Here is a 13,928-nt window from a genome sequence, read left to right as displayed (position 1 = left end):
CATAATTGCAGTCAGTTGGATGGGCTGACATGTATCTGTTTTAATGCACAAATTATCAGGAACAAAGGTGACAAACTTACAACATAAATCAGTACATAGAACTATGACATTGTGGCCACTACAAGGGCAGGACTAGCTGCTGGATGTTGTGGGGTGTAGATGTTTCAAAAGAGGCAGGGAGGGAGGTAAAAGATGGGAGAGTGGCATTGCTAATCAGGGAAAGAATCACAGCTTCAGAAAGAGAGGATGTTGTGAAGGGATTGTCTACTGAGTCAGTGTGGGTGGAAGTCAGAAACAGGAAGGGTGCAATCACTCTACTGGGAGTATTCCATAGGCACCCCAATAGCAACAGAATAAGTGAGGTGCAGATCAGGAGAAACATTTTTTAGAAAGTTATGAAAATAATAACAGGGTTGCTGTCACGGGTGACATCAACGTTCCAGGCACCTCCTTAGTACGAAAGGTTTAGATGGGGCAGAATTTATTATGTCTGCCTGAGAAGAATTCCTGACGCAGAATGTAGACAGACCAATAGAGGAGAGGCCATATTGCATATGGAACCAGGCAATGAACCAGGTCAGGTGTCAGTTCTCTTGGTGGGTGAGATTTCGGTGACAGAGATCACAACTTCCAGACATTTAGCATAGCCTTGGAGAGAAATAGGACCAGATGGTATGCAAAAATATTTAATTAAGGGAAAGGAAATTATGATACTGTTATGATTGAATTCTTTGAGGAAATGAGAAAACAAATTGATGATGGCAGATAAGTGGAAGTGGTGTATATGGATTTTAGTAAGCACTCGACAAGGTTCCCTATGGTAGGCTCATTCAAAAAGTCAGGAGGAAAGGATCAATGGAAATTTGGTTATGTGGATTCAAATTGGCTTGAGCACAGAAGTAAGATAGTGGAAGTAGATGTTATGTATGTATTCTGCCTGGAGGTTGGTGACCAGTGGTGTTCTGCAGAGATCTGTTCTGAGATCTCAACTGCTTGTGATTTTTATAAATAATTTGGATGAGGAAATGGAAGGATGGATTTGTAAGTTTGCAGACAACACAAAGGTTGGTGGTGTTACAGATAGTGTAGAGGGTTGTCGTAGTTTACAACAGGACATTGACAAGATGTCGAGCTCAGCTGAGAAGTGGTAGATGGAGTTCAACCTAGAAGAGTGTTAAGTGATTCACTTTGGAAGGTTGAACTTGAAGACAGAATAGAGGTTTTCATGTTAGGACTCTTAACAGTGTGGAGGTACAGAGATATCTTGGGGTTCAGTTCTGATCACCTCATTATAGGAAAGATGCAGAAACTTTAGGGTGGATTTAGAGGTGATTTACCAGGATGATGACTGGAATAGAGAGGACATGCTGAGCAAGCTAGGGCTTTTCTCTTTGGAAAGAAGCAAGATGAGAGGTGACTTGATAGAGGCACAAAATGACAAAAGGCATTGATAAAGTGGATAGCCAGAGACCTTTACTCCAGGGTGGAAATGGCTAATATGAGGGTACATAATTTTAAGATGTTTGGAGGAAAGTACAGTTGGGATGTCAGAGGTAGTTTTTTTTTTACATGAAGAATGGGTGTTTGGAACACACTGCCATGGTAGTAGAGGCTGATAAATTAGGGACATGTAAGAGACTCTTAGAGGCACACGGATAGAAGAAAAATGGAGGGCTATGCTGTTAGATTGGTATTAGAGTAGGGTAAAGGGTTAGCACATCATGGGCCCAAGGGCCTGTACAGTTTTATTTTCTATGATGTTCCTTCCAGCTAGGTAATGCTTATGCATTATCAAAAGTAGGACAGCAATATGTTTTAAGAAACATTCACAGCCGTGACCAGGGCAGCATGAAACAAGGATCATAGGAGCAGTTAGGTCATTCAGCCCATCTATACTGCTCTACCATTTTAAAGCGGCCAATTTATTATCCCACTCAACCCCATTCTCCTGCCTGCTCCACGTAACCTTTGACGTCCTGACTAATCAAGAACCTATCAACCCATGCTTTAAATATACTCAATGGTTTTCCCTCACCAGTTGCCTGCGGCAATTAATTCCACAGATTCACCATCCTTGAGCTAAATAGATTCCTCATCATCCTTGTTCTAAAAGGACGTCCTTATATTCTGGCGCTGTGTTCTCTGGTCCTCAACTCCTCCACTGTAGGAAACATCCTCTCCATGTCCACTCTATCTCGGCCTTTCAATATTTGGTAAGTTTCAATGAGATTTCCCCTCATTCTTCCGGTGAGTACAGGCCCAGAGTCACTAAATGCTCATATGTTAACCCTGTCATTCCCAATATCATTCTCATGAACCTCCTCTAGACCCTCTCCAATGCCAGCACATCCTGGGATGGGAGATTTCAATTGCTCTAAATGTGATTTAGGTACTGTCAATGTAATTCCCCTGAAATGCACACTTAAATTTACAATACATGAGGACGTCATTCACAGATCAGACCCAATCACAACTCCCGACCTCCAAAGAAGCATTTTATAAGCCAATAGCCAAAAACCCAAAAAAGAGATGGGGGTGGGGTACAATTCTGGATTTAGTCTTAAGGAATGAAATAGGTTAGGTGAGCAGAGTATCAGTGGCACACTATTTTTATGTAACCATTATGATTGTTAGATTTAGGATTGTTACAATTAAGGACAAAGATAAAATGAGGAAGTTCATTTTTGAGGCAAGAGTAAAAAGTGCCTTTACAGTAATGGACAGTAAACACTACCCAAACGTAGAAGGAAGAGATTTAAAGGGTTTAGTCTAACTGTAATCATACAAATATAGAAACACGGGAAAATCTGCAGATGCTGAAAATCCAAGCACCTATGAAAAAAAATGCAGTCAGAAACATCGACTGTACATTTTTTCATAGATGAATCCCGGCCTGCTGAGTTCCTCCAGCATTTTGTGTGTGTTGCTCATACAAATATAGAGTGGATCTCCAAATCTGTTATTATCTGAATAGCAAGGTGCAAGGAAGATAAGGTCACAAAGGGAAGCTTAAATCCAATATCAAGAGTTTAATACAATAGAAAGCAAAGAAGAATATAGAAAGTGAAGAGTGAAATTAAAAATGAAGTTGGGAAGGAAACTAAAAAAGTTACTTGTGGGGAAAAAAATTAATGAAATCCACAAATAGCATGACGTGTATGTATAGTATGTAGTGGGGAAGGGTAGACCATAAAAGTGACCAAAGTTGGTAAGCTGTATGAAGATGCAGAGAATGTAAGTAAGAATTTTAAAGAATGTTCTGTGCTTGGCTTTACAAAAGAGAGGGATATTGATGAGGTTGAAATTAATGTGAAATATTGGACAAGGCTAATATATTAAAAGGGTGGAGGCCGATGGTTTAGTTTCTTCAAAAGTATGTAAGTGGCAAATCCAGATAAAATGCCTGTTTAACATTTTTTAAAAAGGAAGGGAAGGGAATGTGGCAATTCTACCACAATTTCACAAGTGCAGGAAGAATTCTGTTAACATTGTTAGAAATAAGACTGATAACTAACAAGATTGACAGCACTTGTCAATAACAGCCTTAGAATGTCAGCAAAATCATGGAATTGTGGACTTTGAGAATGCAGAATCAGAACACAAACCAGCCTTCAATGAGGAGTCAGCAGTGAAAAGGGTGCACAGCTTCAAGTTTCTGGATATTGAGGAAATCCCGCATGGGAGGCTGGTCAAAGAGATTCAATCAGTTGACATTCATAGTACGGTAGTAAATTGGATTCAACATTGGCTTCATGGAAGAAACCAGAGTGGTAGATGGTTGCTTCTCTGTCTGGAGGCCTGTGACTGGTGGTGTGGCGCACTGAGATTGGTCCGCTCTCTTTTGTCAACTATATCAATGTTCTGGATGATAATCTGGTAAACCGAATCATCAAATTTGCGGATCACACCAAGATTGGTACATAGATTACAGTGAGAAAGGCTATCAAAGCTTGCAGTGGGATCTCGGTCAGATGGAAAAATTGGCTGAAAAATGGCAGATGGAATTTAATGCAGACAAATCTGATGTATTGCACTTCAGTAGCATAGACCATGGTGGGACAATCAGTGAATGGTAGGGCACCAAGGAGCATGGTAGAACAGAGAGATTTAAGAACATAGATCCATAATTCATTGAAAGTAGTGTCACAGCAGATACAATCTCTTGGTACACTGGGTTTCATAAATTATAGTACGAGTCTAGAAGCTGGGATGTTATGTTGAAATTGTACATTTTTAAAATTTAGAAATTAGAGTTTTTTTTATCTAGAGATATTTTTAAAACTCCGGTAAAGCCAGATTTGGAGTATTGTGTGCAGATCACCTACCTATGGAAAAGACATCTGTAAGAATGCAAAGCAAAATAATAGATTAAAGTGTACTGTGAAAGAGTACAGAGAAAATTTATGAAGATGTTGCCAGGTCTTGAGGACCTCAGTTATAGGTTTTTCAGGTTAGGACTTTTAATCTGGTGAGCATAGGAGAAAAGCGGAGATTGATAAAGGTATACAAAATTATGAAGAGTATAGATAGGGAAATGCAAACAGACTTCTTCCATATTTACTTAAGAGGAACACAAGGGGAAAATTCTTCACTCAGAGGGTGATGCAGGTGTAGAAGTGGTGGATGTAGGATCAACTGCAACATTTAAGAGAAGTTCCGATAAGTAAGTGGATGGGAGAGGTATGAAGAAAAATGGTCCAGGTGCGTGTTGATAGGATGAGGCAGAATAACAGTTCAGCAACAATCCAGAGATTACCACCCTTGAGGTCCTGCTTTTCAGCTTCCTAAATTCTCTCTTCAGGACTTCAACCCTTTTCCTACCTATGTTGTTGAGAACTAATACGTACTATGACTTCAGGCTGTTCACCCTCTCCTTTAGAATGTGTGGAGCTGATCCAAGACGTCCCTGACCCTGACATTTGGGAGGTAAGATTGTCTGCGAATCTCTTTCACATCCACAGAATATCTTAGGTATTCCACTAACTGTTGAATACAGTACTCACCGCTGCTCTCCTCTCTCCCCCCCCCTTCCCTTGAGCCACAGAGCTATGCTCAATGCCAAGACCTATGTTTTAACATTTTTGTAAACCGTGTAACAATATCATTTATATTTAAAGGATTGTGCAGAAGCACTAATTAATGCTAGTTATTAAATTGCTTTCTCATATCTTTCTGCCAGTATTCAATCAGCTGGGCTTCTATGTCCAATTTCTTTGAGAATTCGTTCTGTTTTAGTAAGTGAATTGCTGACTACTAATATGTACACTGCTTTCCACCACTAGTGTGCTGAATGTATTCATCTGTAAAGTTTTACAATAAATAAAGCCTTCACACAATTTTATTATTTTCAAAGTCTATTATGTACACAAGCGTACTTTAGCGGTGCTTTATGATTCAATTCCTTTCCAACTTCAAATTCTACTTTATCCTGTTGTGCAGTTGGTCTCAATGCTCCAGTTTTAATATCACGTAAAAGTGCTCATTCTGAATAGCATCTCCACACGCAATGATTTTACTTTAAATTAAAGCTAAATTGACTTTTACAGCTAAGTTATAAATCGTAAAAGACTTGATCACAGAGGTCTTAAAACTTCAAAAACATGAAAACCGTGTAAAACGCTAAATGCTTGTATTCGCGTTAGTTTCAACGCTGCCTCTGCGGCCGTTTTGGTCACCGAGATTCTCCTAGAAACCTGCAAAAGTGCACTTAAACAGTGCGAATAGATTTCCGCCTTTAAAAACTGTAGTCTCTTAAGAATGCACAGCTTTCGCTTTTGAACAACTTGCATACTTGTTTTCTGTCACCTGTATATAAAGCAGTGGAAGTTCATGATTTGATATGGTTGGAACTTGTGCAGGGACTCTTAAAATCACATTGACTTCTGAAAAGTTTCTTCGCCCCTCCCCCAACCAGTGTCACAAATGAGATTTAAACTTTATCTGTGAGGTACTAAAGTAACACGGATTCGTCCAACAAGCTTTTAAACTATTGTTTGCAGCAACTAAGAGTAATCAGTTCTTTCTCTTTCATCCCTTAAAATCTAAAACATTCCTCCTCTTCTCCCTCCCGGTGGCAGATGGAGGAAATCTGTGCCCTACCTGCTGATGTAGCCATCGCCATCTCCATCACAAGTCTGAAAAAGGCGTTTCATCCTCTCCTCCTCCCCGGTGCTCGAAGTGTCACTGCTGCCGCTACTCGCGCTCATCACCGCCGCCATCTTCTCCTCACCCAGCCCCTAAACTTACAACGTCACGGCAAGCGCGTCCCCGCGCGAGGCCGGAGTTCCAAACCGTATACGCGCGCGCCGGCTGCCCCCTCCCCCACCCATTCGGAGCCGCCGGGGGCTTGCGGCGAACTGCGCGTGCTCACACGAGCCGTTTGCCAGCGGGATGGCGAGGACGAGACAAACTTGGAAATTAAAAAGGTCTGCCGTTTTAGTTATTATCATTGCCTGAAACAAAGCAAGGACTGACTTCAGATCCTTGGAACAAAATAATTTTCTTTTTTTTCCATCAGCACACACAAAGTGCTGGAGGGACTCAACAGGTTAGGCAGCATCTATGGAGGGAGAACAACAGCTGACGTTTCGGGCTGAGACCCTTCATCAGGACTGGAAGAAGGGTGTGGGGGGGGGCAGAGGCCAGAATAAAACAAGAATGAAACAAACTTAGGAGAGACAACAGGAATTCTGCAGATGCTGGAAATTCAAGCAACACACTTCAAAGTTTATGGTGAACGCAGCAGGCCAAGCAGCATCTGTAGGAAGAGGTGCAGTCGACGTTTCAGGCCAAGACCCTTCGTCAAACTTAGGGTGGGGAGGGTAGAAGCTAGTAGGTACAGTACAGGTGAAGATAGTGGAGGATGATGAAAGGGAATGATGTGAGGAGCTGCAAGGTGATAGATGGAGGAGTTAAAGGCTGAAGGTCGTGACAGGAGAGGATAGTGGATTATGGAATAAATGGAAGAGGTGGGGAATCGGAGGGAGATCATGAGGGCAGGGGAGGGGAAGGGAAGGGTTGAAAGGGACACCGACTGGGTAAAAACAAGGGGGGAGAACAAGGAAACTAAGGGAGTGATTACCAGATGTTTATGCTGTCAGTCTGAAGACTACCAGAATGGAGTAGGAGGTGTTGTTCCTCTCATCAAATTCACTGTGATGATTGTACACTCTAGTATCAATTGTTTGGCGACAATAAAGCAAAGTAATCTGTGTGGCAATAGAGGAGGTCATGAACAGCCATGTCAGTGTGGGAATGAGAAGTGGAATTGAAATGGGAGATCATAGCTGTTGCGCAATGAAGCAGTCCCCCAATCTCCATCAGGCCGCACCAATGTTGAGGAGACTGCACTGGGAGCAATGGATATAATAATTGACACCAGCAGACACGCAGGTGAAGCACTACCTGGAACGAAGTATTTAGGACCCTGAATGGTGGCAAGGGAGGAGTTGTAGGGGCCAGGTGTGTTGCAGGGCTAAATGATGGGAAGGGGGAGATTGGTGGGGAGCAGCAAGTGAACAAGAGAGCCATGTAGAGAGCGAGCTCTGGAGTACAGGGAAAGAGTGGCCTCATGTTCCTAACAATGCGGTACCGTCGGAACGGCGGATGTTGAGGAGAATGATGTGTTAGATGCGGAGGCTCATAGGATGATAGGTGAGGATGAGGGGAACCTATCCCAGTTACATTGAGAGGGGTAGAGTGAACACAGAAATGCAGAAAGTGAAGATGCAGGTGAGGGCGGCATCAATAATAGTGGAAGGAAACCCCCATTTTCTGTGGGGGGGAGGACATCTCAGATTCAGATTTGTCACATGTGTAATCACAACATACAGTGAAATATGTAACTTGTATTAATAACCAGCACACCTAATGTTGTGCTGGGGGCAGCCCACAAGTGCCAGTGCCAGTATTAGCATACCCACAGTGTTCCATAGAACAACCTGACCAACAACTACAAAACAAGCCCTTTTCCCATTCATTCACCCTCCCCCCCCCCCCACCATTACGGTATGTCACCATATACAGGGGATACGGGCAATCGGTTAATCTGGACAGCCATTTAATTTGGACAATTTTTAAAGAACAAAAACTAATTGAGAAAGTAGTTGGGATTCCCTTCATCTATTTGGGACACTGCTGCTTTGGGACATGAGACGGTTGTCAAACAGTTTCTAGCTAGCGTCAGTTGCATGTGCTTGTGATGTGTTATCCGTTTGGGCCGATGGACGCCAATTCAATACGCAGTGTTTTTGATCATTTTGGATTTTTTTATATTGATTTGGAAAAAAAAGTTCAGAACGTTGTCAAGATGCCACGAAAAGATTTGACACTAGCCAAAAAAAAGTTAACTTACTGAACTAATTTAAAAGCTATCTGCCTAACATCGATGACTCATCATCACATGGCAAAGATAACTGGAGTGCCGAAATCTACAATTGCACGCTTGATGCATCTGCCAGATAAACTATGAGAAGAATGGGCATTACACGAACGACAAGAGGGAACATCCCAAAAAAAAGCGTGAAGCTAAGGATCCAGATGTTGAAGAGGACCTCATTCAGTGTTTTTTTTTCATTGTAACTGGACAAGGTGTTCATGCCAGTGGACCAATGTTAAAGACAAACAAATCAGAGGAACTTGGTCATGAAGATTTCAAAGCAACAGATAGTCATTTGTCTCGATGAAAATGATGGCACCACAATAAATTTAAGAAAGCACACAATGAGAAAGATAGTGTTGATGCTGTAAGTGCAAAAACATGAAAATCTACAAAACTTGCTTCAAAAATTTTGTGCAGATGTTATCTATAATGCTGATGAGTCAGGCCTTTTTCTTTACGCCAAACTATTGGTTCCCTTGGCTACAAACATGCAGCACTGTCAGGTTCAAAGAAAGCAATGGATCGATTATCTTCACTGGATGTCTGCTCTAATTTTGTTCATTTACAGTACTGAATTCCTCTGTTCAAATTTTAGGAACTAACACAGTTTTATAGTACTGTAGTAGTATTGCTAGAGTTCTTTTTTTCTGCATTTCATTTAAGTACATAATTTGTTAAACAGTTAAACAGTAGATTGTTTTGTTCATACCTTTTTAACTATTTCCATGAAACTTTGGCTAATTGGGGAAAAATGTTCTAGTCTAGTTGTGTCCTAATTAACCGGAATCCACCGTACTACCTTGAGATGCTTTTTTTGCAGGCATTTACAGGAAAATAAAGAAATAGAATTGAATTTATGAAAAACTATGCATAAACAAAGAACCAATGTGCAAAAGGCAACAAATGGTGCAAATATATATAAAATGCTGAAAGTTGCAGAATCCTTGAAAGAGTCTGTAAATTGTGGAATCAGTTCAGTGCTGAGTTGAGTGAAATTATCCACGCCAGTTCAGGAGCCTGATGGTAATAACTGTTCCTGAACTTGGTGGTGTGGGAACTAAGACTCCTGTACCTCCTTCCCAATGGTAGTAGAGAGCAAACAGTATGGCCTGGATTGTGAGGTACCTGATGGTGGACGCTTGTGACAGTGCTCCTTGTGAGTGTTCTCAATGGTGGGGAGGGTTTGCCTGTAATGGGCTGGGCTGTATCCACCACTTTCTGTAGACTTTTCCATTCATGGCATTGCTGTTTCTAGTTTGGGCCAGAATGCAACTCGTTAAGATACGCCTCACTGGGCATCTATAGAAGTATGTCAAAGTTTTAGATGGCATGCCAATTTCTGCAAACTTCTAAGAAAGTAGAGGCGCTGCTGTGCCTTCTTTGTAAGGAAATTATGTGCTGGTCCCAGGACAGATCCTGTGATATGATAATACCAAGGATTTTTTAAGTTACTGATCCTCTCCATCTTCAATCCATTTTTTTATGTCATCAGCAAACTTAAGTATGGCACTGGAGCTGTACTTAGCCACACAATCACAGGTATAAAGTAGGTAGAACAGAGAGCTAAGCACACAACTTTATGGTGTACCTATTGTGGATGAATTGCTGTTACCAATCCACACGGACTAGGTGTAGTAAGTGAGAAAATAGAGGATCCAGTTGCAGAGGGTAGTATCAAGGCCCATGTCTTGGAGCTTAGTGATTATTTTCAAGGAGAAGCTAGTGTTGAAATGCATACTGACAGGCTTTTAATTCCAGGACAGGCTGATCACAGGTTTGACTTCTAGACTCATACGGATCTCCGACCCTAGTGACCACAGACCTTGTGACCCCTTTGGGCCTTGGAAAGCCTGACACAGTGGAGGAACTATGAGAAGGGGATAACATTCTTACAATTACTGTGGTGAAAAGAAGTATAGTCAAGATAACTGTGAGTCAATGCATTTGTAAAAGATGTTGGTAGATAATCATCTCTAGAGAGATCATGGGGTGAGGTATCGAGGAAGAAGTAAATTTCGACCCACCTTCTCCCTCTCCTGAACTTACAGACCAGCTTGTGCTCCATCACTCCCACTACCTTTTTATTCTTGTTTCAGTCCCCTTCCTTTTCAGTCCTAATTGAGAGTCTTGGCCCAAAACATCAGCTATTCATGTCTATCCATAGATACTGCCTGACCTGCTGAATTCCTCCAGCATTTTGGTGGCTGCTTAAAATTGTCAGCATCTATAGAATCTCAGTTTTAATTCATTCTTGCACTACCTTTCTTTGGCAGATTGTTTTGAGTTTGGACAATTAGCAAATACAAGTTTTGTTCTACATTCTGAGGTGAACTCCCCCCCCCCCGCTCATCCCCAAACCATTTCTGTGTGAATTTTATAATTCGATGTGAATCCTAATTCAAATTTTTAAAAGTTTCAAGAAATAATGATGTACGTTAGAAAAACAGAGGATGTTGACATTTCCAGCAAATGAAGAGCAGCACTCAGCTATCGAGCATTCTTTTACAATTTACCCAACCTAATCTACTACAGTAATCTCACATCTCTTGCTTATTAAAGTTCAATCTATTTCTTCCTTAAAATAATCAAAAACTGATTTCACTAGCATTTAAAGTAGAAGATTCCATATAACATATACATATAACTCAGAAAAAAAAGCCTCCTGTTTAAGTGGCATTTCTTATGAACCCACAGTTCAAGATACTGATAAAATATATCAATATCAAACTTAACGAGACCCTTGAGGATCATGTAGGTTTGAATCAAAAGCCCTGTATCCCTTCTGAACTCCAACAATACAAGGCTAGCTAGTTCAACCTTCCCTCAAAGAGACTTGCCAATTTCAAGTCTGGCATCTGGTTAACTTGCTAGTCTGGAATATGAGCTGGAATCCAAAGAATTGGGATGTGTAGCTATGGTTAATTCCAAAATAATAAAGTCAGATGTGGGTAGGTTTGCACTGGAACCCAAATCTAGTTTTCTGCTTTCTTTAAACTCACCAGGTTCACTAGAAAATTCAAATATTGTAAGACCTAAATAGAGCGGACATGGAGAGGAAATTTCCAATAGTGGGAGAGTCTAGGACCATAGGGCACAGCCTCAGAATACAAGGATGTCCTTTTTAAACAGAGAAGAGGAGGAATTAATTTAACCAGAGGGTGGTGAATTGGTGTAATTCATTGCCATAGACAGCTGTGGAGGGTAAGTCATTGGGTATATTTAAAGCAGAGGCTGATAATTTCTTGATTAGTAGGGGTGTCAAAGGTTATGGAAAGAAGACAGGAGCATAGGGTTGAGAAAAATGAATCAGCCATGATCAAATAGCACAGCAGTCTTGACGGACTGAATGACCCAATTCTGCTCATCTTATGGTCATGTAACATGTTAAAATTATGAATTAAGTGTGTTTGAGTATTTATGGAGCTCACATCTAATAGTCCAGAAAATCTGGTATGACCAAAGTCCCCAGGATAGTGTGTTATTGGAATTTTATTACAGCAGCTGAATAAATTTTCAGTGAACTGCTACCAATGTATTAACACCCCGTAAGGAGCCTACACCATAATACAAATATGATCTCACCTGTTGCACATTTTTTTTCTGTCCTCAACCTTCTGTTACTTCATGAATTAATAGAAACCTGATGTTCAACTATCATTTAAATCTTTCTCCAGGCTTCTTTCAAAACTACTTATAACAATGTACATTCTGAAGTTGCTGCAAAGGCAAGGTTGACAGCAAGGAGGAAAGTATTAGCTCGCAGAAAGATAAAAGGCCCTTTGTTCGATGATAGAAACTCTATCTAGACCTTTCAGTATTTGGTAGGTGTCAATAGAATCCCCTCATTCTTCTCAACTCCAGCAAGTACAGGATTAAGAACACTTAAAACTTTTGATTCTGAGATAATTCTTGTAAATCTCCACTGTACTCTCTTCAAGCCAGCACATCCTTTCTTAGATATGGAGCCCCAAAATGCTCACAATGGCCCTATAAAACCTAAGCATTACACTCAACACACAAAAAAGTTGCTGAACACAGCAGGTCAGGCAACATTTCGAGGAAGAGGTACAGTCGACGTTTCAGGCCGAGACCCTTTGTCAGGGCTAACTGAAAGAAGAGCTAGTAAGAGATTTGAAAGTGGGAGGGGGAGGGGGAGATCCGAAATTATAGAAGACAGGAGGGGGAGGGATGGAGCCAAGAGCTGAACAGTTGATTGGCAAAAGGGATATGAGAGGATATTGGGACAGCCCCCCCTTTTCTTTTTCCCTAGGCCTCCTGTCCCATGATCCTCTCATCTCCCTTTTGCCAATCAACTGTTCAGCTCTTGGCTCCATCCCTCCCCCTCCCACTTTCAAATCTCTTACTAGCTGTTCTTTCAGTTAGTCCTGACGAAGGGTCTCGGCCTGAAACGTCGACTATACCTCTTCCTAGAGATGCTGCCTGGCCTGCTGCATTCACCAGCAACTTTTTTGTGTGTTGCTTGAAATTCCAGCATCTGCAGATTTCTGTATGTAAGCATTACACTCTTTGCTTTTATATTCCAGTTCTCTTGAAATGAATGTCAATACTGCCTTTGCCTTCCTTACCACCGACTCAACCTGCAAGTTAACCTTTAGGGAATCCTGCATTAGTACTCCCAAGTCCCTTCGCACCTCCGATTTCTGAATTCAGCCCTTGTTTAGAAAATAGTGTATACCTTTATTCCTTCTACTAAAGTCATGACCACAATCTTTATTTTTCTTCAAGTATGGTTTTCTCTTTGCTATAGCTGATAGGTCTCTTGATCACAACAACTCAGTTTCCTACTTTAGCACATCTTCAACATTCAATGGATCATCCACATAATTGCCACTTCTGTAACACTCAGATTCACTCTGCCATCTCCAACAATCAGTCCTCTTCCCAGTACATCTTGTTATGTAATTTGCAGGATATGCAACACTGGTCCTTTCAGCTCTTTTCCTTACACCCTTCATGGATTTAAATGAAGCAGCAATTCACATATCCGAATGCAAGATACTGCAAATATTGGAAATCTGGAGAAACACACCAAGGAGCTGGAGAAATTCACTGGGCTAGGCTGCATTGGTGGAGGGAAATGGACTGTTGACATTTCTGGTTGAGACCCCTTTGTCAGGACTAGATCATCAGCAATCTTAATGAAGGACAATGACCCAAATACCAACTGTCCATTCACCTCCATAGGTTTCCCCCAAAACCGGAATTATAAGCTAGGATATTTCTAAAAAGTCAATATGCTAATCTAGTACAGTAATTTTTTTTTAAATTCTGATCCAGCACTTGAACTTACTGGATCAAAATAGAATAATTGGGTCTTACAAGTGAAAAGACAATATTGAAGCTGTAAATTTATGACATATTTCTTCCTCTCATTCCCCAAAATGCAAAAGTAGTCACAGGCCTTTTGGTAAATAGTACTTTATTTAAAAAAACATACACATTAGTTAGTACAAAATTTAAGTGCTTTATGGATTTTTTTTATATATAACTTCTACAAGATCTACCATATTGTTTAAATACAAATCAG

General features: G+C 40.9%; 1 protein-coding gene across 2 annotated transcripts in view; it reads right to left on the bottom strand.

The window, feature by feature from the left end:
* mcc (MCC regulator of WNT signaling pathway) overlaps positions 1-6,228 on the bottom strand; it is a 133,401-nt gene extending 127,173 nt beyond the window's left edge. For both annotated transcript variants that reach the window (XM_072281397.1, XM_072281398.1), the window contains exon 1: positions 6,100-6,228. In XM_072281397.1, the coding sequence (XP_072137498.1) occupies positions 6,100-6,218 (119 nt within the window). In that variant the 5' untranslated portion in view covers positions 6,219-6,228. The remainder of the gene's footprint in view (positions 1-6,099) is intronic.
* Positions 6,229-13,928: the final 7,700 nt, after the last annotated feature.

This window comes from Mobula birostris, chromosome 17 (genome assembly GCF_030028105.1).
Source record: "Mobula birostris isolate sMobBir1 chromosome 17, sMobBir1.hap1, whole genome shotgun sequence".
Classification (NCBI taxonomy): domain Eukaryota; kingdom Metazoa; phylum Chordata; class Chondrichthyes; order Myliobatiformes; family Myliobatidae; genus Mobula; species Mobula birostris.
Note: the sequence above shows the minus strand (reverse complement) of the source record. Positions and strands in the feature narration are given on the sequence as shown.